The sequence below is a fragment of the Aethina tumida genome, chromosome 3 (assembly GCF_024364675.1).
Source record: "Aethina tumida isolate Nest 87 chromosome 3, icAetTumi1.1, whole genome shotgun sequence".
Classification (NCBI taxonomy): Eukaryota; Metazoa; Arthropoda; class Insecta; order Coleoptera; family Nitidulidae; genus Aethina; species Aethina tumida.
In genome coordinates, this window is record NC_065437.1 from 34,440,544 (window position 1) to 34,468,041 (window position 27,498).

The 27,498-nt window shown below is 31.7% G+C and overlaps 4 protein-coding genes and 1 non-coding gene across 7 annotated transcripts in view; 2 read left to right on the top strand and 3 right to left on the bottom strand.

Moving 5' to 3' along the window:
• Positions 1-114: 114 nt before the first annotated feature.
• Positions 115-5,371, bottom strand: LOC109595368 (PWWP domain-containing protein 2A-like). The gene is made up of 5 exons (XM_049965310.1): positions 5,028-5,371; positions 2,923-4,057; positions 1,926-2,166; positions 1,529-1,716; positions 115-1,475 (listed from the first exon to the last, which is right to left on the bottom strand). The coding sequence occupies exons 1-5, from the start codon at positions 5,177-5,179 to the stop codon at positions 1,290-1,292; spliced, it is 1,902 nt and encodes a 633-aa protein (XP_049821267.1). The 5' UTR covers positions 5,180-5,371; the 3' UTR covers positions 115-1,289.
• LOC109595377 (sideroflexin-2) lies at positions 4,199-9,665 on the top strand. Of its 2 annotated transcripts, none has more exons than XM_049965311.1 (6): positions 4,199-4,217; positions 6,745-7,073; positions 8,186-8,384; positions 8,546-8,838; positions 8,898-8,945; positions 9,001-9,665. In XM_049965311.1, the coding sequence occupies exons 2-6, from the start codon at positions 6,751-6,753 to the stop codon at positions 9,110-9,112; spliced, it is 975 nt and encodes a 324-aa protein (XP_049821268.1). In that variant the 5' UTR covers positions 4,199-4,217; positions 6,745-6,750; the 3' UTR covers positions 9,113-9,665. The 2 variants fall into 2 exon arrangements, with proteins under 2 accessions (XP_049821268.1, XP_019866283.2); XM_020010724.2 differs by lacking the exon at positions 4,199-4,217 and adding an exon at positions 6,389-6,574.
• Positions 9,666-9,742: 77 nt separating this feature from the next.
• LOC109595411 (titin homolog) overlaps positions 9,743-27,498 on the bottom strand; it is a 42,669-nt gene continuing 24,913 nt past the window's right edge. Inside the window, exons 2-9 of one of the 2 annotated variants that reach the window (XM_020010760.2) lie at positions 18,185-18,231; positions 12,648-14,421; positions 12,287-12,591; positions 11,557-12,226; positions 11,348-11,500; positions 10,995-11,292; positions 10,624-10,873; positions 9,743-10,568 (exon numbers count right to left, since the gene is read on the bottom strand). In XM_020010760.2, the coding sequence (XP_019866319.2) occupies positions 10,142-10,568; positions 10,624-10,873; positions 10,995-11,292; positions 11,348-11,500; positions 11,557-12,226; positions 12,287-12,591; positions 12,648-14,390 (3,846 nt within the window). In that variant the 5' untranslated portion in view covers positions 14,391-14,421; positions 18,185-18,231 and the 3' untranslated portion in view covers positions 9,743-10,141. Of the gene's footprint in view, positions 10,569-10,623; positions 10,874-10,994; positions 11,293-11,347; positions 11,501-11,556; positions 12,227-12,286; positions 12,592-12,647; positions 14,422-14,587; positions 14,618-18,184; positions 18,232-27,498 lie in introns of those variants that run through there. The other variant, XM_020010761.2, reaches the window with a different exon arrangement.
• On the top strand, positions 14,792-16,536 carry LOC109595412 (leucine-rich repeat-containing protein 23-like). The gene is made up of 3 exons (XM_020010762.2): positions 14,792-15,358; positions 15,410-15,814; positions 15,871-16,536. The coding sequence occupies exons 1-3, from the start codon at positions 14,824-14,826 to the stop codon at positions 16,164-16,166; spliced, it is 1,236 nt and encodes a 411-aa protein (XP_019866321.2). The 5' UTR covers positions 14,792-14,823; the 3' UTR covers positions 16,167-16,536.
• Trnae-cuc (transfer RNA glutamic acid (anticodon CUC)) lies at positions 25,106-25,177 on the bottom strand. Its single transcript has one exon. It is a non-coding gene; the product is annotated as a tRNA-Glu (tRNA).

Sequence of the window (27,498 nt, forward strand, 5' to 3'; positions counted from 1 at the left end):
CGCATTTGTTTAGGGGGTATAATAGATTCATTATTTTCGATTTACTTACAAACATATTATTTTTTATTGCTTACGCCTACAGAATATAACAGAAATTAAACAGTCATGTCATATTTAAATGATTTATTATTACCAATAACTACAATTCCTAAATGAATAAAATCACAGATATATTATTGTATAAATTATAATTACATAATAAAGTAAGAGATGCCAATATTAGATAACAATGAATAGGTTTTACAGAACTACAAAAATTATCACAAAATGATTCTTGATTATACTAATGCTTTAAAAGTAAATAAATTTGTCTAGGAAATAATAAAAGTTGCATGAATGTAATAATATTACATAATAAATGAATATGTAAAGTTGGGCATGAAATATTTCATTAATCAAATGCATTATCGACTCGAATATATTTTGATTTTTAAAAAATATTTCACGTCAAAAATCAATAATAAGATAATATATAAATATAAACCCTTGTATCAATATAAAAAATGATTAACCAAAGAAAAAATCACGTGTAATATGTATATTCTTAATTTTAAAGAATATGTATTAAATATTAATTGTAAAGTAACCTTTTATATAACAATGTAAGTATTAACAAAGAGAAACTCTAACCATGGAAAATAGCTTGAATGGAAAATTATGATTCTAATAAAAATACCACAGCGCACACAGTTCTTAAATAATAGTAATATTTAAAACATTTTGAAAAATTATAGTACATGGTGTTATAATTATTTTATAACATTGAGCTTAAGTTTTCCATTTATAAGTACTATTTTAATATTTACTATTATTGTGTTTTAATCAATTAGTAGTAAACAAGTTGATTGATTACTGTTATATGAAAAATACATTCTAAATATTTGACAAGAATCTCTAAGAGGGCTCAATGTTTACTTGCACCAACGATAGTCTAATTAATTAATGTCCAAAGTCCACCTGTTACTGGTACATATATATATATATACAACAATAAAGGAATTGTAAGTTAACGATACTTATAAAATTAATAATTCCATCAAATCTACACGTATCTTAAGTTAATGCAACGTTAAACTCTAATTTTAGAGGTAGAGTATTTTACATACAAAAATTTATATACACAGATTTAGATTCCGTAAACTTAGATCACACATTAAATGTTCTTCATTGAAATCAACTTTTATATAATGTAATATACATATTACTATTCTACAAATTCACAACAATATTATTTAATACCCAATATAAGTAATTTACGAGAAAAATATTTTTTTTTCAAAATATACACCTTATGACACAACATCTATTTCTCGTGGAGAAGCCAATGCGGGCGGAACAACTTGCGGTATTATATTGTGAGAGGGTGAATTGCCCAGAGGTTGACGGATTCTATTTTCCGCATTCTCCCTCGCTTCCACCGAAGCTTGCTTTATGGCTTCCTTGTAGGGACCCCTCTTCTTCTTGTTATATCTTATCTGTAAATGCAATATTAATGATATTTTACTATAATAACAATACGTCAATGTACCTTAAAATTATCCAAGTATGGGCTAAGTTGATTACATTCCATTAGAGATGATGTGGACGACCCGTACCATGAGACATGTGCTTGAGGATTTTGATTGCCACAACTTGTAATCGTCAGAATTTTACCAGGCCACCAGGGAAATCCATGAATTTTACCCCAAACCACGTCACCAACTAATAACCGTACTCCTAAAAGAACATTTAATCGTTTTAAATGTATCATATTCGATTCGAAATTAAACCGAATGGAATGCTCATTACAACATCTGAGCAACACATTTGGAACTAGTTCAAAGAAAATTTTTAACATTTAAATTAAATGGGATTCATGCCCTCAAATTTTTTGTCATTTGCATAGTTGGACCATTACTATTTCGTGTTCAATTTTAATGGTTTACCTTCTGCTCCAAGAGCACTGGACAAGGCGTGCGCATTAATCCTGAGCGTCAGCGGCGGATTCGACGGTGGAAAATCCGGAACTTGCTCGCTGTGCTCGTCGGAACTGGACAAATTCTCCTCGTTGGTCAACGTATCCGCCTGACAACTTGACGTATACGTGTTGTTCAATCGTTTCAAGTTTATCGATAACTTTTGAGTCAGACACGTGGACTCTTTAGAATCGTCCTGTGTCGAACTCACCTGTGGAATGAATCCGTGTAGACATTGTGATGTATAATAAATACATAAGCAGGGGAAAGTAAACTTTTATTGATTTGAAATATTCTGTAAACCCATATGTTATAAAAAACGTGTGCACAAGTTCTTCTTTCGTTATTATTACGGTATTGTTAAAAATGTATAGGTTAAATTATGTATTAATATTTAAAATTGTACTAAAATATTCTAGCAAATACATTTAATTCCCCCTAACTTGTAATTTCAAATAAGTAATACATTTTTTATTGTAATATCTACTGTCTTTTACCTTGTGCCTAATGATGAGTTTGTCTTCTACATTTTTAATGATGTATTATCATGATTTGAATTTTGTTCTACTAGTACTCATGCAAAAATTTATTTAACGAAGAAATTTATACTAACAATTTTGATTTAAAATTTTGACATATTTTTCATGCTTCTTCTCCACACAAAAGCTTGTAGGGTACATCAGGGTAAAAAATTAAAACAACCAAATATACAATTGCCTATATTTGTAGTGTTTGTTCGTGAACAAATATGAAAAATATCAGTGTACACAACTTGTTATTTTTGGTATAAATCTCGCAGTACATGAGTTAAAATCATTCTCTGGCATATTTTCTTAAACGCTCTTTTGCCATGTCTTCAGTCTACAGCTTTCATAGAAAGAAAAGAAAACACATTTAGGTACAACTACTCTACGGCATTCTAATCTTCCGGCGGGTTGCTAAAACTTATGGAAATAAGGGAACTCACCTCGCTTTCCTTGTGTTTCTTGTCCTCGCGATGCTTCTTTTTGTGTTTCACCTTGTGTTTGCGCCGTCGTGGCACGTTGAAATCACATGTTGCGATGTACCGCGGCGAATTATTGCCTAATCCCTGTCTAGGTGAGGCACTGCCAACTGTGTACCTCGGTGACGAAGTTCCTATCGCGTATCTAGGACTGTTGTTACCCACATAAATGGGTGGAGAACTGGTCGACAGCAAAACCTTCCTTTTCGCCTCCTTTTTGGCTTTCTTCAATGCCTTTCTTGCAGCTTTATTCGTCGTCACTTCCTTATCTTCCTCCTCCTTAATCACATTCTCTTCAGAGTCATCACATTCGTCGAGGTTCTCAATCTTCGCCGGTATTTTAAGTACGGTACCTTCTCCCTGTGGACCATAGGAAATTTTAATCGTCCTTGTGTTGGTGGTCGTACTGTTTAAACCCGTCGACTGGTCACCCTCCACGCCGTTTTTGTTTTCTTCCGAGCCCGTTTCTTCCGTCGGCTCCTCTGTGGTCGATACGCTCCTCTTTTTTCTAGGCGCTCGTTTCCTTGTATTCTTTGGACCAGTCTGTGAATCCGGCACTTCAGGATTCGAACTACTGTCGGAATTGTTCGAGGAATGATTCTTTAAATCGTCTTGGTCATTTTCACTATTGATTGCGTCTAGTGGTTTCTTATTTAATAACCGATTATCTACATTGAAATCTTTGCATTCCTGCAACGTTAGTCTAGTTAATTTCGGCACTAACGTGGGCTCTTCGGCTCTGGCTTTCCTTTTGTTCGCTATCGAGGTGTAACTGGCTCTCGTTGCGGGAGCTGCCTCGCCACGTTTCGCCGGTGATGTGGGAATGCTGGAGTCCGATGATTTTCTTTTTCTAGAGACGTTTTCGGAATTTTCATTGCATATGCCCTTGCATTTTGAACACAATACTTGTCTCGGCCGCAGTCTTACTGTCATCTTGCTGTTTTTGTATTTACTGGATATATGGACGTTTTTCTTTTTCGTCGTTGCCGGGTCTGTGTAAGCGAATCTTTGGTTAACGGCGTAAAGGGTATCATCGTCTGGGTTTTTCGTGGGCACATTGAATGCGGGGTTGATATTTGGAACACCGCAAGGCAAGTTCCTATAAATTCATTTTTTTTATTAACAATTAAGACAGGTCAGGTTGACATGTTAAATTTTTTTTCCAGTACATAAATGTGTAATGTTTAATGTTGTCCAAAAATTACTAAAATATAATGTGAAAATTACTATGTAATATTTAAAAATGCCTTCTGGAGTAGGTAAGTAATAGTTAATAAATTTAACCACTTGAATTAACTAATATAATTAATTGATTTCATGATAACCGTCAATCAATATTTAATATACTATAGTTTGATATAATTATTAATTAAATATAGCCAATGACATATATGAAAAATGATTATATGTAAACAGGAACTTATTGCACCTACTTGATATTTTAAAAATCACTAAGAAGAAAAAACAATATGTTTCCTTAATTGTTTTTGTTCTAATATTAGTAAAAAAGTTTCTATAATAAAATTAATAATTTATAAATTGAAACATTTTTTTACAGAATATGGCAGTATAAACTTATGATTGAATATAGATGAGTCACCTGACAACAAAGCAATTTTCATAGTTTTATTTCGCTTTCATATTCTTAAAAATAAGACGTTAACTAAAAGATAGGATCAAATTTTTTGTTTTTGTTACTAATTACACTTTATTATTCAGTTAGATCAGAATACCAAATATAAAATTTATAATAAGGGAGGAAATAAGATATTGGATAAAAATAATTAAGTCAATATCCAAATAAATAAATAATTTATGAATGAAAAGATTTATAGGGTGTATCTCTAAGAATTTATTTGAAAAATATGAATAATAAATTCTGTTGTGGTCTTTAAATTTTTGATGATTATCTGATGATTCAGCATCTGCCTATGACATTGAAGTGGAAGAATTTGGGCTAGACTACAATAATAAGGGAGAATTCTTGTGAATTACACAGGAAAAACAATAAATATACAAGGTCGAACATAATACTTCTGAATTGAAAGGGCACAATTTTAATAGCTCACCTTTTCGTTGAGTCAAGTAGTACGCCTTTAAAAATTTTTACACCAAACTCATACGTTACAACAAGTATATCTGGCAGAGCCTCGTCAACATAAACTGAGATGCTTGTTCTTTTTAATAATGTAACGTCCTTACTATTTTCTTGTTCCGCCATATTTGTCGATTCATAGGACAGAAATTTTGTCTATCGGGCTCGTTTCGTGAATAGTGGCCGAGCCGTAGTTTTTGCCTTATCGGGCATGAGATTACGGTGGTGGTTAAGAAAACTGATAAACATCTGTTGTAAAATAAATGGATATGGATTTGTTATCTTTTATTTTTGTAATTATAAAAATTGACATTTTTAATTTCGTGCGCCATATTGGCAACCCTGGCATTTGTTAGCTGCCTAAGGTGCGTTCACAATACAAAACGTAACAGCCATTGAGTATTGTGTTTATTACACAATTAGCTATTAATGACACATACCAGTTGAATAATGAAATTATTATTCAATAAGCGATGAGTGAATAAAGTGAAATATGTAAATATTGAGGAATCTTATTTCATATTAGAGTATATACATGAGTTGTAGTATGTACTGCTGTCAAAAATGTATCTACAGAGTTATTCATAATCCACAACAGTTAAGCATCCATTCGCATTGCTATTTTAATATTTTGACATTTATATGTTTCTAAAAAATATTAGCTATTAGTAAATGTGTATTATCTACTTACGTGGCTATTCTAAAAGAGATGGCAGCACTTTTACAACTTTTACAACTTTACAAAAATTTCAATTAATAAAATGTATTTTTCTTAAAAATACATCAGAGGCAACGGTTCCTTTATACATAAATTTTAAATTGCTATTTTAATATTTTGTCATTTATATGTTTCTAAAAAATATAAGATATGTATTATCTACTTACACGGCTATTTTCGAAGAGATGGCAGCATTATTGCACCTTTAAATAAAGACAAAATTTTAATATAAAAATTCAATTAATAAAATGTATTATTTTTAGAAACACATCAAAGGCAACGATTCCTCTATACATAAATCTTACAATAGGTGAACCTTCGTAAACCCGTAACCGCGACCGTATGTTCGTACAAAACTACTTGTAAGCGGCGGACATTTCGGCGGTTTCTTTAAATTCACTAAAAATGTTAAGCAACATAAAGTACTTAAATAAAATAATTATAATTAAGTTTAATCAAATACTTTAACCAAGCCAAGATCAATTAAAATTTAGCACCTGATCACCGTAAATCCGCGGGATCATGTGTAAGTTTTCGCGTAACGTGTGATGAGCCAGGTGGGATTAGGTATGCATATTGATAGACTGGCATCCGCAGTATTACGGGTTAAAATTACTGGCAGGACGAATTTCGTTTAGCACGTCCTTGCGTTGAGCCGATGCAGTTGGCAGTTCTCGCAGCAATTTCGGGCGATTAGTTTCGATCCCGCGGCGGTGTCTCGATTTGTGCCTGGAGGGGGTGTACACACATAAAAATTCATATCGTTTATCGGGACAGAAAGTTTTGCGGCTCACATTTAATTAGTAAGTCGAAAACATATCTTATCGGCCACACTTGCTTCATTTTTATTCATATTTATCTTACGTGCACTTTGAATTATTTTGGTTATGGCGATTTAGTTACACAATATTTATTATTCGAACCGGCTGTGGAGCACATACAACGTATCTAAGCTAAAGGGTATCTGTTCCAGACTGAAATGCCTGAGAGACTAGACATCAATGCACCATTGTGGGACCAGAACACCTTCATAGGTAGGTTCAAACATTTTCTGTGGGTCACAGATCCCAGGACATGTGTGGTCACTGAGGAAGCTCTTGACAATGCCAAGATCCTTGTCGAACAGTACAAGAACAAAACAGAACCTCCAGGCACAAGTATAGAGCAAGTTATTTATGCGAAGAAACTGTATGAAAGTGCATTTCACCCTGATAGTGGAGAGAAACAGAATGTGTTTGGAAGAATGTCTTTCCAAGTACCTGGTGGTATGGCCATCACTGGTGCTATGTTGCAGTTTTATAGGTAAGATTTTAACATTACACTTGTATGCTATATTGTCTATATATTTGCAACATTTTATTCATTTTTTTACATGTCAATTGTATATTTTCTACTTGCAAAAATCTAGTAATCCAATTGAATTTTTACATTAATATCTAAGAGTACTTGATTTTATTTTATTGTGATTATAAAAAGAAATGGTACATATTGCTAATTTTTACATATTAGACATGTTCTGAACATTAGTCTCAAATGAGCAGTGCAATCAGCTAAACAGTTAAAATAAAATATTTTTAGAAAAATCTATTTTAATCTGTGAATGTATATTCTGTGTTTTCAACCTCATTTTAGTTATAGTGTAGTTAACATATTTCTTAATTACACACCTTTTATTAATTCATATAAATTTATTTATAATAGATTAGATAATTATGTTTTAAATTTCTTTAAATAGTAAATTCAAAGTCCAGAAAAATATAGGTTTTCAGTTGCTAATGAATAATCCAATTTTAGGGGTATATTTTTAAATATACTTTGTACTTTGCCCCTTTCTTTACTGTATATTTAATGGAGCATATTTAAAATAGTTCCAAAGATTATGTTTTCTACATTACTGTCAACATAAACAAGTGGCCACAAAAATTATTATCACTTTATTTCCTATTACGAAATTTAATTATGCGTTTGAAAGCAAAATTAACCCAAAGCACAATACCCTTTTGTTTACGAAATTGTAATTCGAACAATCTGACTTATTCTGTCACGCATTGAACTGCTTTCGTGTTGTAACTATTTTTGGCATACGAAATTGTTTTTGTTTTTGTCATCAACGTGACTACCTCATGAGTCCGTCACAAGATTCAGAATAAAAGGCAGAATTGGTGTGCTTCTTTATAATGAGCACAGTAATTTTGCATAACTCATATAACTCAACGTACATATATTTCTGGAGAGGCAAACCGACGACAGAAACAAAAATAGCAACCTTAATTCCTATGGGAAAATTTCGGAGATGCATTATCCATAGACATAACAGATTAGATTTTGTACTTTTTTTGTTTCTGGCTCACGTTACATTTTCACTACTGTAATTATGCATGGAAGATGATGTGATGGTGGCTTTTGTCTTTCAGAACGGCGCCAGCTGTTGTCTTTTGGCAATGGGTAAATCAGTCATTTAACGCCCTGGTAAATTATACGAACCGAAATGCAAAATCTCCAACAACAACTACCCAACTTCTTGTCGCTTATGTCACTGCCACTTCATCTGCCATGGCAACTGCTCTTGGATGCAAATATTACTGGTCCAAGAAAGCCAGCCCCTTTATTCAGGTAAGACACATATAAATGTAAAAGGAGGAACTGAAATAAGTGATCTACTATTGGTCCTGAAGGGAAAATAATAGAAATTAATTATACCATTTTAGTTTCTAAGTGATCGTCAGAAAGTTGTTTCTACTTTTCAATATTAAAAAGCGATTTAAAAATTTCAGCGTTATGTCCCATTCGCCGCAGTTGCAGCCGCCAATTGCGTTAACATCCCCTTAATGAGGCAAAACGAGATCTTGCACGGAATTGATTGCACGGATGCCGATAACAAAATCGTCGGTCAGTCTAAATTGGCCGCTGGTAAAGGTATTGCCCAGGTGATTATATCTAGGATCACGATGTGCGCCCCAGGCATGCTCATTCTTCCTGTCATTATGGAACGTCTCGAGAAATTCCCTTGGATGCAAAAGATCACTCCGCTTCACGGGCCCATTCAGGTCATGGCAGTTGGATGCTTGTAAGTGTATATAATGTATAATAATCGTATGACTTTCATTTCTTAAAATATTCTTACAGCCTCTCATTCATGGTACCAACAGCTTGTGGATTGTTCCCTCAAAGATGGTGAGTAAAGGTCATCAGGCTTAGGTGGGGTAATATTTATTAATTCACTTTTCAGCTCATTGAAAATGTCTACTCTAGAATGGCTTGAGCCTCAGGCTTATGAACAAATTAAGAAGAATACGGGTGGAAAAGTACCCGAAAGAATATATTTCAATAAAGGTCTTTAAAAAACCAAATCCTGAAATGCTTTGACAATAATAGGTTTAAAGTTTGTGGACGAGTTTGTTAGAGTAGAAAGATTTTAAGCTCCTTTAAGTCTGAAACCTTTCTACACTAATAATAGATTTGTTACAATTTGAGCCTAGATTGATATTAATATATTTCTTGTATAAGAAATGTGATGCTAGTAAGCATAGAGTAAACTAATACCAGGTATGACTTCAAATGGATATATACGTAGTAATTTAATGTGCACCTAATGAACAATTATGTTTCGAAAAAATATTGTAGTCATTGTAGAAAATTCTCATTGTGAATGTATGTATATTAATACTTGACTTGCAGATATTTCAAAAAAGTACTTAAACGAATAATTTATTTTATAAAATTTTTCTTATAATTTTTATTATCACTAGCAAATTTTACACGCAGCAATATACAACACTTTTTATTTATTATGCAAATCTATCAGGTTTTATGAGTTTATATAAAGTAATAAATAAGCAATAATTTATACACCGTTATTGTTGATTCGTAATTAAATATATGTTTTAAACACAATTAATATTATATTTATTTACCTATTTCCTTAAACAAAATCCTTTAAAAATATCTTTCAATAAAATAAAACAAATACATTATGAAAGATACAAATAAATTTATTTGTATATAAAAATGTTACATAAGGCACTGTATTTTATACATAATAAACAATACTACTAAAATATTAAGATAAACATATAAATTAGTTGAAAATATCTCCAAAAACCAATAAATTATAAAATTATATAATCTTAATATATACAATAAACATATAATATTCTGGCAGTACATAAGCTAGAAATTTTGATATATACACTATAAAAATAAGTTAGTCTAACACCATGTACATTAAAAAATAAGTTATGGTAAGACAATTGGCAAAATGTGATTGTTGTATTCATAAAACTTTAATATTAATCATAAAGATACTTTGAATATCTTTGATTAATAGTAATAAATTAAAATAGTACTTATTATGAATAATATTCGCCAGATTATTTGTGACTGTTCAAATATGCGTGCTTCATGTTACTCGATTCAATAAGTAAAGAAGCATCGCACATCATTCTTGAATTGCTACGCACTAAGAACAATAAATGACACTCTTCATAAACAGTAAGTTGAACTCTTGCACATACAAGACCGTGTAACACTGTAGCCCTTTGCAAATCCAACCACCGTTGAAGTGCCAACTCTCTTTCTCTTATTGTACTGCCCAAGTTAACGTCAGACGGTCCCCAAAGAGTGAATTCCAAAATGGACTTCACTTGAGTTAAAGATACTGCCCTTTCATTACTCAAAAGAGACTGAATGAGGGTTGTAATCTTGGCGGTGGGTTGAAGGACCAATAAAGCTTTAGATGCGCACATGCACAAAGTTCCATATTTTTCTTCCGCTTTGTTGGATATTTCTGAGCCCAATCTGAAAAAATATTGATATTATAATATCAAAAAAATAAATAAAACATCAAAATTACCCTTGTAAGACGCACAGTCTGTGGTAAGTTTCCCTTTCCATTTCTTTGCACAAGATAAAACTGTTAAGGGATACTGGCATTTCTTCAATTCCTTGAGCTTGCAGACATTTCAGTGCGTTTACTAGCTGCAGCATCACGAAACTGGCATCTTTCCAATTCTCTTCTTGATTTGCTGAGGGCTTATTTTTAAGCAAGTCGCTGTACGATTGGATCGTATTAATTTGCAACCACGGTAACACTGCAATATTCGCTTCAAAAAATGGACATTATTAATTGGAAGCATTCTTTAATACTTTAAAGTAAACAAGACACTTTTAGTAATACAGATTTTTGCTTATTTGCATGATAAAATTCAAATTGTTATTAATTACCTTGAATCTGTTTGCTGCCTTCATTACCACTCATTGGTAGATAGGAAGAAGGCACAAGATCGTTGAATTCGGTGACAGGTGTTAAACTGAAGGTTCCCAGTGACATTGTGCTCGTAGTCAATGATCCAGCATTTACGACCAATGTCACGTGCTGGGCGCCCCACAATGCTTGCAGAAAGGCCCTCTGTCCAACGATGACCGGTTGCGTACCTGATTTCATAGAGAAATCTGACCATCTTAGGTTCTGGGCAGTCTTCAGACCCCTCAGAGCTGGCAAGATGTGACTGGTTTGTTGGATCTAGGGAAAATTTAATTTTTTAGTTTACTTTAAATGATTAGGTCGACGGGCTTACATTTTCTAACACTTGAGCTAAGGCTTCATGGTTAGCTACAACAACAGCACCATAGTTGTCTTCCAAATTTTTGTGGACAATACTTCTGCCCTTCCTAGATCTTAGTTTATGCGTTCTTCCATTTTGAATCCAATCGTGATCGTCTTCAGTTACCTAAAAAGATTTTCATATTACAATTATGTTAAGAGTGAGATTTTAATATTATTTACTTCAGATTCACTTCCATAAAATCCATAAGGCGAATAAATTTCCGATTCAGTTTCGCTGCCACAATACGTTAAAGACATAGATCTCGGAATATTATTGTACTTAAAGTAATCTCCCGATACATCTATGCTGCTCTCTGATCGTTTATTTAATCGTATATTCTTTATAGTAGGGCTTCTTTTACCACCCCTGCTAGAATCCGAGTCTGGACTGCTTGATCTAGCACTATTTATGTAATCGTAGACATTTTCAGTCTCTTTAACATTAATTCGTTCGTAGTCGCCATTTTTGCGTTGGATTTGTTTCTGTTGTAACGCCTCTCTTTCTCTCATACTCGCAGTTCTTTGTGGTTTGTTTGGAACGATAGAGTTTCTGACTTCCCCAAGATTTGCATAGACAGTCTCAGTTTTCTTCACAGCAGAGTTACTTCTAGATATTTGTCTCTGTTTGTTCATTATATCCGCAGATTTAGGTGGATGAGGAAGGCTGGGTTTGGAGTTTCTATTCCATTCATCGTAATTTCTTGGAGGCGGTGGAGGTTTATTGAGTTTCGGGCTGAAAGATTCGTATTCGCTGCTTGAGCTTGTTTGGTAATCTACTTGATCTATAGTTGGTTTTTGGACAACCTCAACTTTTGTTCCATTTAATTCTGACGGATGTACGATAACTAATCTGGAAAGATTTAATCTTTGAAATTGGTAATATTTTAATACACTTTTATTTTATACAAACCTTGGTTTTGGTTGTGGAGGTTGTTCCACCTGCTGCTCTTCAATTTTAACGTCCACTGGTAGTTTGTTTAACTCTTTACTGGATCCCATACGTAAGAACTTCTTCAAGCTAAATCTGCCTTTTGTCTTGGCCTTCCTCTCTTCTCCACAGTTCGAAGTTAGACTGTCAGTAGAAATAGATAAAGATTTTCTTGGAGCGGGTTCTGGTAAAGTGCTGTACTCTGGTTCACCTTGTGGACTGTTACATACTCCGTATATTTTTGGGGTACAGGAAGAAGCACGTTCCCTCTTTTCCTTTTCACGTACCTGAAAAAATATTGCTTAGAAATACAACCCACTGGCGTTAAAAATATAGTACTCACCACTGGAGAATCCCCAGTAATAGAGCTACTCGAATGTCTTGCGTAAATGCCATTATCTTCTGGTGGTTTTGGTGCACGTCTCTTATTGATTCCTTTAACCGATAAATCACTGTCAAAAGAATCCTGTTTGCACAATGCCATTTTCTCTTCTTTGAGTTTGGGATCACTGCAGAATGTAGTCAGAGTCTGAGCAGGAACTATCTGTTGATTAGGATTGACAGGCTTTCGAATAAGTACGGTGGCAGGTTTATTAGGAATTTTGGGTTTCTCGTACAAAGAATGATTGGCGTGTAAAAAGGATGATTGCACTTCCATAACTGGTGGAGGAGTTAAAGGAAGAGCTGGCAATTCATTGATCACTTCCGGGTCAGCCCTTCCGTCTGGTTCACCCGCCAATTCCCTACTTTGTGGGAAAATCATGTTAGTGTACTTGGGAACTGGCGGCGGTAATCCGACAACTTTTTCCTTTCTTTCTAGGGTAGTTTTCTCTGCCATGTTTGAGTTGATCTCGTCCTTCTTTTCTTTTGATTCGCATAAATCGGATATATTGTTTTTGGTTGCCTTATTGTTGTTCACTTCGTCTGATTCGTTGGGACTAGATTCTTGATCAAGCGTGATTTGTTGCTGTTCATTGCTTTTTATTTCAGCCTTGATGAAATTACTTATGCCTACGGTACTGTCCTTCTGTTCAATAGGTTTTTCTATACTATCAGTCTTTTCATTATTGTTAACTTCACTTTTAGCCTTATTATTATTATTTACAGTCTCTTTATTAAGTTTTAAGTTCTTGGTGTTCAGTAACTCTATTTTCGCCGTAGATGTTTGATATTGTACAGGCTTTTCATTGTCTTTTTTGATAAGAGCTGGTGTACGAGTTAAGCTCACTCTCTTTTCAGGTACATTGGATTTCTGCTTAGAATCGACTTGATTGTTTTCTTTTATCGTTTTAGAGTCGGTTGAATTTTCACCTTCATTTTCTTTATTACAATCGGATTTTGAAACAGTAAGTACTATTTCCTTTTGAATTTTCTTACGGGCCATTATTTGAATAGGATTTTTGCCCTTCTCCAATGTTTCTGATATTTCATCCAATAGAGATTTCTCTTCCATTTCCATCTTATGTTCATCATTTTTTGTATAAGATTTCAAAACTACATTAGTTTTGGTATCTGCAACAGCAACTTCTCTTGTCGCCTTTGATATTGGAATGTGCGAGCTTTTACTAATTTTTTTGGAAGTAGTTTCTTCGCCGAAAGGAGTCACTGATACTAATAATGTCTGCTTTTTGCCATCTTTATCTAAGACAGGTTGTCCTAGTAACAGTTGAGTAAACGTCTTCTTAGGTTCCACTTCAGCTAATCCCGTAGTATTAAAATCAGTGTTTTCCTTAGTAATTCGTTTTAACTCTTTGATATCATCATCTGATTCAGTTACAGAATCTTCTTCACTGTTTTCACTGTCCTCAGAATCATCAATAGTATCTTCTTCCTCTTCATTTTCGGAAGCCCAATCTTCGCCACCAAATCCAATAATTTCTGTAAGCTCATTAGGAAAACAAACAGTTTGTTTTGGTTTAAACTTATTTGGTTTCTTGATGATACTCTCCACCTTTTTATTGGTTGTTGCCGGAACAGGTTTTAATTTTGACTTTGTGGCGTGTTCGTCCTTGGATTTAAAGCAATTTGAGCATAATTCTTTTTTCCAAGCATTCTGGACAAAGTTTTGGCATATCGCAGATGACATTGTTTTGGTTATGCGGTTCTCTCATTGAATTCTGTAACAAAGAAAGAAACAAATTAAAACATTAAACCGTGAATGTTTAATTATACAATTGTTTATCTATTGGTTCAAGTATGAGAGAGGCAATTATGTGCAACCTTCAGAATGTCGTATTTTTAAATAACCTGATCTATAATGTTTGTGTGAAAAAAATCAAATACCATTCACTGTTGTTTATTGCTTTTTTTGAATTAATGACACGACCAACACCCAGAGATATGCGCATAATTATCACCATTATTTAATATTAAATATATTTGCAATATATGTCAATATTTCGGAATATCATCAAACATGTCGACGAATATAAATGAGATAGCACTTGTTTTATTTTGATTTAAATTAAAATATGCTATGACAACCTGAACATTCAATTATCAATTTAATCAGTCATAAAATGTCGGAAATGTTAGGAGAAGGTGAACAGCCTCCGATCCCTGGAGAAGGTCAAACCAGCCCTAGAGAAGACACTGCATTGCCCATAACACAGGAGATAAAAGATAAAAAACTGTCATTCGAAGAAGCATCTAGAAGTTTAAAGGTGTTAGGCAAAGATGAAAGTGGAATTCGATATGCGTATCTGATGATGAGTCTCATGAATCGCAGTCTAACAGATGTGTCTGTTATTTTGAACTTCAAACATGTACTATTCCTTGACCTTTCAGGAAATTATCTCACGTTAGATGATCTTCAAGTTTTGGTTGACATGCCGTTTTTGATACTTCTAAAAGTTGACCGTAACAAAGTCGAGTCTGCGGCTTTAGGATATATGCCTTATTTGCAAGTTTTGTCTTTTAATCAGAATAAAATTATAGAAACCAATGACATATACCAACCACTATTGGATAGTTTAGAATTGCACTATAATTTTATTTGTAACGTACAATTCAATGTTGAAGGCTTAAAAAACCTAAAGCAGTTAGAAATGAGAAGTGAGTAATGCAATTGATATTTTTTAATGTCCATTCTAATTTTATTTGCAGGTAATCATCTTTTGGACTTGAGCGGAACTTTTCCTACGAGTCTCGAAAGGCTCTACTTGGCAAGAAATCAGATTAAAGACATCAACGGTGAAGACTTAGCGAAGCTGGAAAACCTTGCCAGATTGCACTTACGAGACAATGACATAAGGAAACTGAACGGTTTCTCCAGTTCCTTAAAACACCTGGCGTACTTAAATCTGAGAAATAATAAAATTACAAAAATGCGGCAGTGTCAGAAGCTTCAATGTCTCAAGGCTTTGAGGACCCTGATAGTTATAGGTAACCCGTTTTGGCCGGACGAACCAATTCCAACCGGCGAAGAAAAACCGGAAGAGGAGGCTGGTGATGAAGAGGAAGCGGGAGAGGGCGAACTTGATAACAGAAAGATAGATTTCAGAAGAGTAAGTGAGTATTTTAGTAAATTCAGTTAATAGAAAACCTTCCGTATGATGTTTTTGAAGGTTTGCTTGTTCTTTTGCCTTGGTTGACCAGGATTAACAAAGATATGGTAACGATGGATGAACGCCAGTTAGCGAGAGAAATTAAACAAGATAAATATTTAGACATAATGGCAGAGTCTAGTAGTGAAGAAGAAACGGATATGCCAACGACTGCGGAACCCGAAGAAAGTATGCTTGACGACTATCAAATAGCTACAAGCAGTGAATATGATGATGATGAAGAGGATGAAGAAGAAGACGAAGAAGAAAACGATGAAGAAGGTCAATCTCCACCACCATCACCAATTAACATGTGAAATTTACAAGTAGTTTCTTTGCGTCTATATATATATTGAAAAAATCAATTATACTTATATTTTACAATTATTACATTGCGTTGTCAGTGACATTTACAAAGTCGGTAGGCCTGAGGGTATTTGTGCAAAAGTATAACCGTTTGCATATTTTATAATTACATCCTAAACAATTCCAAGGACGATTACATAGGTGGCTGAATGTCCTTTATAAAAACTGGATTAATGTCAATTACCAACTTTCTTAACTGATTGGCAATGATGTAGTGCAGAGAAGAAACCATGGAGTAATTATACCTAGTAATTCAGGATGTAGTGAAATTCATTAGTTGTAATTACACATATGTTTAAAATAAATGTTCAATAATCTTTATGTTCTACTACTGTTTACTTTAATTAAAACTTTAACGTGTTGTAATTATTATTTAAATTAGTTTAATCAAATTTCCACAGAACACATAAATCGGTTTCTCTTGATCTAGTTTTTAACCAAATACACTATTGTGTAAAACAACACAATTTCACGAAATGAACTGAAATTGTAGCTTTGAAGAAATTAAAAAAATATAAAAATTTATAGTCTGTGTCACCCATTATTAATGACCTCTTAGGTTTATGAATACCATTTAAGTAAAGTATACGATACATGTTTCATGCATAATATTTATTTTGTTTAAAGCTTAAACAAATTGTCTGTATACAGATGATTCATGTGTTTTTTTTGTAAAAATGTAAAACTTTTTACTTTCATCGAGTATGCCACTATTCAATTGGAAATACTAAATGTATAAAATAATAATATAAACCCACTCAGTGCAGTAAACATCAAGGAATGCAATAAAAATTAATTAAGCTTGTATTTCTTGAAAACTAGTGCCATTTAAATGTTACAATGATTATTTTATTATTGCATAATCGTTTTGGCACTAAGGCTAATCTACAAGTGTCTTTATACTCCTGTAATTATTATGACATGCATACGTGAATGTTAATAAAGCCTTGTGCAATTCAAATTACTTATTGTAGGTGTTTCGCAATTATAATTTAATAACTTGCTTTCGATCAGATAAAGCTGAAATATCTTGCAAATATTGTACACGTATGTGCTATATGGTTATTTGGGTTTTTATCAAAATGGGAAGCATTCATTGGAAACGATTACTTTATTATTATTTGACATAATTGATTCTACTTGAGGTCACCACCGGAAATTCCGTTGATTAGTAACTAAATGTTAAATTATAAGAAAGCTAGGAAATTAAGCAACCGCAACTAGTAAATAAATCCGGTGTTGAAAGTTAAAAAATCCCCTTGTAAAATATACTGATGATTTCATTTATTTTCGTATGTGCATAACTATTGTAAAAACTTGCAAATACCGTTGATTGTATTCTGAAAACGTTTTTATTTTTAGTACTCATCAACTGCTAGAAAATCGTTATATATAAAAATTGATAAACACCAATAAATTCGTGACGATTTCATATACAGTGAACATGATAAAACCCATTATAGAAAGTATATAATTTGTAAATAAATATGTTTCCGTTCCTCCACCATATAATTTTTACGTAATAATTCACAACAACAGTTACGATTAATTTGTAAAAATTTGTACCGTTCGGTACGACGATTAAGCCCGAATTACCGCTCAATTATAAATAATCGCACCGGCTAAATCGATATTTCTATCAGGATCTGTTTAATTAGCCATTACCACAAAGATCAATTTTTATAATTTTACAACCATTACTACTAGTATTAAGTAACAGTGTTAATTGCACCTTTGTTAGCGGAATTAAATGGTTTCACCATTTGTTTCGACACCTTCTATGGCTCGATAATTGTCCTAACTGCGCCCGATCGCAATCGGTTAAAAGTACCGCAAAATATGTTTGCTTCAATGTGATCTTTCACGTTCGCCTCGTTTGGACTCCGTAACAGTGAGCCATTGTATCGAAATGGAACCGTTTCAAAGTATTTATTGACTAGTGCTGGGAATGTTTCTAAGTGATACTTACATAAGTCCATTTGTATGGAGTTCACGCCGAGACAAGTGGAAATCAATCTGAAAAAATATAAACAACTATAATAAATTTCAAAGATAAATTCTCTTTAAAGTGCAGAAGATGAAAAATGCAACGCCAGACTAGACAACGAACCTCGCATACACCAAAAATAGAAATGGTGGAGGTTGACGATTTTACACCTACTGGTTGTTGCTCTATCTCTTCAAATCGTTAATATTGTGATTCATTAATGGCAGGTCTTGTTATAAATAAAAATTATTAGGTTTATGGTAGAAAATTACATGTATTTCGTTGTCTTGTACAGTTTGTACCATACCAAACCTGTTTTGTAATGTTAATTCGTATGTAAGACAGATTTCGATTAAGTTTTACGTAGCCTAAAACCAAATGTACATGGTAGACTGTAGAAAATTACAAGTTTGAATATCAAACAGCTTATTCAAATTATACAGTAAAGAGTGTATGGGAAACTGGCCTCAGTATTTTACGAGGCAGTGCAAAGAAAAAACGGTTCTAAAAAATTGTACTCTACCTAGTTTATTATTTACCTAAACCTTTGAAAATATCTGTACCACATTCCACTACTTTAAATTCTGGGAGGGAATAACTAATCTCCGTACAGTTAAATTATCAATATCCAAACGTTGCACAATCAACACATCACGACATCAACGAATTTGATATTCTGGATCACCTCACGTTTTCGATTCATTTAAGTTAACCCAGTGTTCGCACCGAGCGTAACAAAACAACTTGCAGATCCAATGGATATTTAAATTTTAATATGGAAATCGAACACAACGACGACGACAATAAGAAACTTAAAAGGCAAGGTCGCAGTTAACGTGGAATGGTAAAAAATGCGGTTGAGTGGAGCACACAGTATGTTCCAAGAAGTAACGGCCGCGACAGTCGATTGAGATTGATAAGGAGTCTGGGACTGCATTCAACAGGCTACATCAGTTGCAATCCAGGAAGTGCAGACCGAAAACCAGATGGGACACGATTCAATCGTGTCACAAAGAACTTGAACTTGACACTTTTTCTTAACGTAATCTCTGAACAATTATAGCCGCACTTCGATTACTAGGTTTTGACAACTCGATGTATTTTGATGCCTTTGGAGTATCTAATATTCTTTGGAAAAAATCTTTTACTTCAAAAGCTAAAAAATTAACATCACAAAGTTTAAAAATACTATAAATTGATTAAAAAAGATATAAAATATAAAGGAGAGTCCAGAGAAAACACTTTCTTATGATGCGATGCCAAATTATGTTGAATAATTTTAATTGTGAAAATTTGTATTAGTGTAATTTAAATATGAAGGAAGTCTCCAAGTATTTCTTTTTTTAACACGATCTCTGAACACTAACAGACACACTTCAAACAGTAGTTTTAACAACTCAAATGAATATGGCAACTATTGATAATGGATTTTGATGTTTAACCGAGTTGAGGTAGTCGTGACGATTTACAATGTGTAATATTCTTTTAAAAATATTTCCGAAAGGACATTGAAAGGCAACAAAAAGAATTAAAACCAAACACAAAATTTGCCAATATGTTGGTGTAAAAAAGGTATAAAATATAAAAGATATTCCGAAGACAACATTTCTTTTGATGCTTAATTATTGACTTCTTGTTTTGTAAAATTGAGGAATATTTTCCAATTTTAATTTTCCCAGTTATCTCCATTTTATTTTAAAAGAAGGGACAAGGAGAATAAAATCAAAATGTGATGCTCAAAGTTATAATAATAAAACATATTAAATACGTATTTATTCGGTTAATTTGAAAGAAAAGTTTACTGATGTCAGAGGTCCCTTTCCTCTAATAACGGATGTAACTTTTTTTGGCAGGCTTTTTTAATGTTTAACCTGTTTCATCTACTCTATTACGACTAAAAGTTTATAATTTTATAAAAATAAGTGTTAGGACCACTGACAGCAATCTTAGAGACATAAAGATATTTGTTTTCAGGGTCCTATTTATTAAAAGTATTTTTACATATTCAATTAGTAGTTTCTGTGATAAGGTGATGATCATCATGAATGAAACGTGTTATAAAAGACAATCTTAGACACAGAATACTAATAAGAAATGAGAAAGTTTTAACAAGAATTCTCTAAATGTTAAACCCCGCCAAAATACACCGAATAAATTTAACTGTGAAAACATGTATCAGTGTAATTTAAAATGTGAACGTGTTCCTCAAATATTTCCTTTTTGTTAACATCATTTCTTAACTAAAATGAAATTAATAACTCGAATATCTTGATATTTTGAAGATCATATATGGCAGTAAATTTCATTCAATGAATGTCTGAGTTTAGACTTTTTAAGTGATAATTTACAATAATAGGTAGACTAAACAAAACTCTGTCTCTTTATGCTAAGTTTATCGACTTCTGTTGTGTCAAATTGAAGTTTCAATTTAATTTAAGAGATGAGACAAAGAGAATATGATAAAAATGTGCTAAATATTCTCGTCTTTAGTGGTAAATGTGGAAGAAAATTAATTAGTAATTTTTAGTTTCGGATTTTAGAAGTTCTTTATCAATGAAAATGTAAAAGCAAATTCTAAAAGTGTAAAATATATTCGTTAATCTTTCGTCGCAATGACTTTATCATATTATTAGTCACACTTGCATACAATAAACATACTGATACACCATTATTTAACACACTCACCTCAATTATTGTATTGACAAAAACCTAATAATAAAATAAATGACTAATAAAAATTGTCATTCAATTCCTAGAGATAATTATTTCACGGTTGAAATATTAACTATAAAACCGCTGAATTGGTATTACCGGTGTTATGCATTTTATTTTGTGATTTTTATCATTGTAGTTTCAATGACGTTTGCATCGGTACTTGTTTTGTTTAGGTTTATTATCGTACTTCGCAATTATTATTATTATAATGGCGGTCTTCTCCGCAGAAAACTATTTAGATTGGTTGCTACTAGTAAAATATTCATGTAAAATTATAATCATTATTTAGCGCAACACATTCTAAGAATTAACGTTTCCAGATTTATTATAATTTTTTATTTAACGCGTAAATTTATAATTGTACAATTATAAATTTACTCTAAACAAAAGAATGTTGATTATCATCATAATAAGTTGCATGAAAAATGCTGGACAGAGTATACGGAGATTTTTATAATAATAGTGACATATAACAATGTCATTTTTATTACCATGAATCTGTGTTTTCTCTTCTACCTGCATTCAAGCATGAACAGCATTGTTTTGTGTTAAAACATATGAAACTTAAGTGGTCATTGTTTAAATGCTCGGACGTAATCCTGACCCAACATGTGGTACTACAACAATAGTGGCATAACAAAAATGTCTTAGGTCGATCGAGTCATTCGATAAAAGTGCGTGCATTGTAAAGTAATACTTAATCGTACAGGTAACCGAAGAATATTAATTTGCTATACGCCCGAGCTACAACCAAATAATAATAACAGGTCATGGTTTTGTTTGTTTTGGGGGTCTGTAGGTGGTGTCGACATTGTATATTACAATGAGAGCAAAAACAGTTCCTGTTTACCAACGAATCTCATTGTTATTGCTAATAAGAAGTGTTGTAAACCCAGTTTGGATATCAGAAATATGCACATATCATATTTATTAAAGACGTTATTGCTTTCCCATAATTAGCTCGGCTAAATTAAATAATTCAGAATGTGTGTCAAGAGTAACCCATTGTTTTTTATCTTCTTCTTTAACGCATAAGCCTCAAGTACAGTAATTTCATGCCATGAACGGGAATTGTCTCACAATTAATTTTCAAATATTTTATTTGAATAGCATATAGACAGATTAGATTTGGTGTTATTATTTATTGTCATTTTTTTTCTCTTTGATTGACGGCAGGAAATTATTTCATTTTATTAAAATGGTACAATTATTGTAATAATGAAATCCCGTTCACACTACAACTCTCATTTAAATGTTGACATTAAACAAACGGTACAAATTTCACTAGTTTAATTCGACTCTTTTTTTGTGTAGTTGAGCAATAATTTCATTTTCAAGTAAAACCGGTAAGGTTAATGATACTTATACGAACACTTGCACTAATATAAGCTTAATTCTTTATTTTATAATTATATTATATTTATAAGATACTCACAATTATTTACTATTTTCTTGAATTAATTAATTTAAAATAGTGAAAAACATATAGTAAATAAAATATAGTATAAAAATGGATTACTTTTTCTTGAGTACAAATTTAAAATTTAATCACGCTTATATGAAAAGTGTAATTCTAATAATAAGTTTAAGTCATACACAACCATTCAACTGATTGTGAGTTATCCACTCAGATATAAGGTAAACAAATGTTGGAAAATTCAAAATTCATATATCTATCACTAATTTTGTATCATATTTAATATGTGTGAATAAATGATTATATTTATTATTTAATAAAAAGGAAAATATTTTGAACTGCACGATTCGCTCTCTTTGGTTGGACTGTTGAACTGATAAGACGTCGAGAAGAGTAATAAAATCTGGTTATAAAAATTTATATTTATTATATTTAAAAATTATCTCATTGTAATAACATCTGTATTTGTTCTATTTGTTTAAATGTCGAGTTTTCTCTTTAATTTTGAATCTTTCATATCTTTGAAATTGTTGAATTTCCATCACATCATAATCTTTTCAATCATTTTTTTATTATTCTTGTTTATTTAGAAACAATATGATTTCGTAAAACACTTTTTCTCATGTATAGATTTCTAGAAACCCAGGTGAGAGCAGTGTTTTCAGATACCTATGTTAATATTTTTACAAATTTATTTGTGATATTGCGTCACATTTTTTTTTAATTTTTATGTGAGAATTATTGTTCAGAATTGTGTTTTTTCTTATGTTTTTCACTTTCCGGCCGTTGAATGTTGTTTTTATTTTAATTATTGAAGTATTTATTTAAATACTTATTTAAGACGTTGTGGAGATAACGACGGGATTGTCATTATGTTTATATATATCTATCGAAAAGTGTTTGATCCGACTGAATTTTGAGAAAGATAGATATCGTGTATGACAGATATAGTAAAAGTTTCCCACTATATGTCTCTGTCATGTTTGAGGTCTCTCTCAAAATGCAGTCTATGTATATGTTTTATTTGTGTTGTTGTCGATAACTGTTTAAAAAATATTCCTTTCGAAGTTCTTCTAAAAAATTGGCTTCAGTATTCGATAGAGTGTCTACATGGCGGTGAACAATAACTAAATTCATTTAATTTGATTAGTTATAAACAATAATTATTGCAATACACATTATATTTATATTCTTAATCATAGTAAAGTCAAGTTACATATATTTTGACCAAATACGAATATGATAATACTTAAGATGTAAATAAATCATATTTGTAAATTTTATTTGTATTTGTTATTTGTGATCTACCTTGATTGTTCAGTCTCATGCATTCAGAATGGGGTTACTACATTTTCGTAATTATTTTCTTATCATACACAACAAGGGTTCCTAATTATTATAGTTAATCACGTGACCATTTCTTTGTACTTTTATAAATTCTAATAATACCTTGGTTGGTACCATTACAAATTTATATTGTTTCTATTTACAAGATAATTTATTAATTTCTTATTTTGTTGGATTTAACTTATTATTACCATATTGATTACAATTACTGCAAAATAATCAAAAAGAAATGAAATGTAATAAGAAAATTAAGAACTGTAAATCGATTCTAAAATTTATATTGCAACTATTACAAAGATAATTTATTAATTTATTTTATTGTTTTTAACTTATTAATATTATTATTACTATTATATTGATAAACGCAAATATAATGTAATAAAAAATTATTCTTTAAATAAAAGTACAAATTTGTTGTCCAATTTTTAATTGACCAATAAATTGCTAAATCAGTTTCCATTTCTAGTAACTTTTAATATTACCAACTTACAAATTAAATTCGTCTATAAACATATTGAGGTTATAAACACTGATACATGTAATTCATAAATGGTTTTGGACAAATTTGGACAATAAGTTCGAAAATAGGTGTCTGTTTAAATTTTACAATGAATTTCTAACTGTATATTTAATAAAAATAAAATATATTAAATCGATCGATATCGATCCTAAAATTTATATTGTTTGAAACCAATTATTGTAAAATAGTCAAAACACAAATAAAATGTAGTATAAAAATAGTAGTTATTATAAGATTTGAATTGAATTTGAAGAAAATTTTAATTCTATACTGTTTTACATACGGCAATTGTTCAATTTGTTGTCCAATTTTTAATTGATCAATAAATTGCTACAACAGATATTATTTTTAGGAATTTACACACATGTTAATACACATGTAATTCAGAAATTATTGCTAATAAATTATACAATACATATGTGTCAGTAAAACAACTACAATAAGTTTAATAGCCATTTTATACAAACTAATTTATTGTCCAGTTTTGGGATCTTTAATTTATTTTTGCACATAATGTCCAAATTGGTCAATTTCCTATCCAATTTTTAATTGTTTAATAAATTGCTGGAAGATTGAACAAGTTTCATTTTTCACCAATTTTCTAATAAGTTTTTAATAATTTTTGATACTATCAACTTATAAAGAACATTTGTTTACAAACATATACAGCTTACATATTCCAAAATAGCCTAACCTAAAAATAAACATGTTCGAGAAATTGATATGTGTAATACACAAATTGCTACCAATAATTTAAACTATAAATTGATGTGCAAAATTTAAATGTGTCTTAAGAAATCCATTTGTGAATTATATATTTTTATTTCAGGTAAATAAATATAACAATAAATATAACGAAATTGTAAAATAAAAATTTTTAGAGTAACTGAAAGATAAAAAGTTCTTCCGATACCGGGAATCGAACCCGAGCCTCCTGGGTGAGAGCCAGGTATCCTAGCCACTAGACCATATCGGATGTTGTGAAATGTTATATTTACTTGGAAGAACTTGTACTTTTCACCACAGATTAAAAATAAATAACATTTAAAAATTAAATAAATAAGACAAATTACTTTCAATTTGTGTCATGCCATGGCAGTACTGAAAATTCATCATAGGTTCAGTAGTAGAAATCCTAATTATAATACAAAAACGTCTTTTTGCCTTGACGCAACTCTAATTTATGGCACATAAATGGACGTAACATCCTCAGATTGCAAATACGCAAAAAGGAACGAGAACGTTCAAGTTATCCACCGGCCGGAACGTTTCGTTTCAGTGAAAGTGATTTTTTTTAGTTTCCGTAAAGTGTAATTGTTTTCATGGCAAGTAATTGCTCGACTTATACCTCTATATTAATTATATACCGACACTAATTAAATATCAATGGAATCCGTTTAATTATAGCGAATTGTAATTTTATAACAATCCAAAGAAATCTGTAATTGTATTGGAATGCATAATAACAGCATTTAAGGGAAAATGAAAAACTCAGTATGTGGAGGAATTGCGGAAGTCAACTTCCTCAAAATGATTAAATGATTAAATCCTCCTGCCAGCCTTACAAACGAATGATTTGTTTGGAAAAATGACCAGATGGCAGCGCGATAATGTGGATAAACACCGTTCCAAGTTCAAAGGGTCAGGTCTCACGGTTATGCGGATTACTTCTCAATTATTTTCACCGTTTCAGTGCACCACGTCGCGATTTCTTGAGACATTACGCTGCGAAGGCTGATACAGTGCTAATAACGATGAAATATATGCGTCGGGATGCCATGCATTTGCGCACACTGACAAGTTAAATAGACAGTTTAATTCAAAGGATATAAATCAATAGAAAGTTAAGTGTAGTTAATGGCACAATTAAGTAATTGACGACTAATTTATAGATTTGTCATGTAATAAAAAAATAGGACAGACACTTTTAATTCTAGGTACATATGGGTAATTTTGTTGGGAGACACTCAGATGTGAGTAAGAAATGAAAGTCATTACAAGCCACATTAAAATTCATTAAACAGGAACTGGCATTCGTAAAATTTTAAATTAACACAATTCAATCATTTTTGCGATACAATTGAAGCGTTTTCTCCCACGGGATGATATCAAATAACAATAAATTTTCTTTCCCATCATATAAAATGAAAGTATAATTCAAGTGATACCTTTCCCCTTTAATTATAATGGTCAAATTCAATTGAAACTTACCTAAATAATACACAAAATTATCAACTAGATGTAAAACTAAAACGTTATAACCTTTTGAGCAGAAATGTGTGACTACAGTTTTGTTACAAACAAATATTTTACAATGCGAAGAATGCTAGCGATAATTTATGTTTGTTATTGTTTTTTATTGCGAGCGAAGTTAAATCTATGAATCACTTCCAGTAAACAAATTTAATAACAGTATACAATATATCGTCGATACAATTGATTTAACCCACCGCCCACCTCGTTAAATTTTACAGTTTGGTTGTTTATTGCCCCAGTATTTTTATATGATTTCAGTGTTAATTGGATTTTATAAAACCAAAATGATTGCGATTTTTAAAAGTGAGAGCATTATTAATTATAATTATAAATAAATTTAATTATAACGTGCACATAATTTATTTTATATAGGCCACAACTAAATATTTCCTTCCGCCTGTTAACTGTATGTTCTAAAAATTATTCGAATAAATTTCATTCTTCATGGTCTTTTATAACGACTTTCTTTTGCAATATAAAAATTCCCAGATAAACTAATAAGGAACTAAAATTTGCATCAAATAAACAAGAATTCCATTGAAATTTTCTACAATTTCTATTTTGCTATAAAGGTTCAAATGTGACATTCCACAATAATCAAGAACATTAAAATTACAGCACAATTTTAAATAAAAACACGAAAAGCCCCGGAGCAATAGTGAGTTCGTGGTTGAGGCTAGGAACCATAATTACGACCTCTCCTTCAAAAGCTCATTACCAAAAGTTTCTCTGATGTTTTTCTGACCCGATTTAAAAAGGGTTTAGTGACCATACGTGGGAAACAACATAAGACTATGGGGGATTTCTAATAATCGCTGTAGGTCGAATCATTAACTAATTAAAGAGGATGTGGAAGATCTATTTGGGAGGGTGTGTCTGTATACAATGCTGATGGTTTTAGGGCACTCAACCATCCAGTCATGTCTAATAACTCTGGGGCGTAACATGTTTAACCCTCTTTTAATTTTAATTTAAATATTACTATTGTTATTTTGGTGTTGTTAATTTTACACCGTTTTCATGTTTTTATGACACAGCAAA

What these genes read in the sequence shown, in the direction of transcription:
- LOC109595368 (XM_049965310.1), bottom strand. Translation starts at nt 5,179, where the DNA reads ATGGCGGAACAAGAAAATAGTAAGGACGTTACATTATTAAAAAGAACA. An exon ending in CTACTTGACTCAACGAAAAG is followed by an intron (nt 4,058 to 5,027) that starts GTGAGCTATTAA and finishes ATGAATTTATAG; the next exon opens with GAACTTGCCTTGCGGTGTTC. An exon ending in CAGTGCTCTTGGAGCAGAAG is followed by an intron (nt 1,717 to 1,925) that starts GTAAACCATTAA and finishes ATGTTCTTTTAG; the next exon opens with GAGTACGGTTATTAGTTGGT.
- LOC109595377 (XM_049965311.1), top strand. Translation starts at nt 6,751, where the DNA reads ATGCCTGAGAGACTAGACATCAATGCACCATTGTGGGACCAGAACACC. An exon ending in GCTATGTTGCAGTTTTATAG is followed by an intron (nt 7,074 to 8,185) that starts GTAAGATTTTAA and finishes TTTGTCTTTCAG; the next exon opens with AACGGCGCCAGCTGTTGTCT. An exon ending in AAGCCAGCCCCTTTATTCAG is followed by an intron (nt 8,385 to 8,545) that starts GTAAGACACATA and finishes TAAAAATTTCAG; the next exon opens with CGTTATGTCCCATTCGCCGC.
- LOC109595412 (XM_020010762.2), top strand. Translation starts at nt 14,824, where the DNA reads ATGTCGGAAATGTTAGGAGAAGGTGAACAGCCTCCGATCCCTGGAGAA. An exon ending in AAAGCAGTTAGAAATGAGAA is followed by an intron (nt 15,359 to 15,409) that starts GTGAGTAATGCA and finishes TTTTATTTGCAG; the next exon opens with GTAATCATCTTTTGGACTTG. An exon ending in GATAGATTTCAGAAGAGTAA is followed by an intron (nt 15,815 to 15,870) that starts GTGAGTATTTTA and finishes ATGTTTTTGAAG; the next exon opens with GTTTGCTTGTTCTTTTGCCT.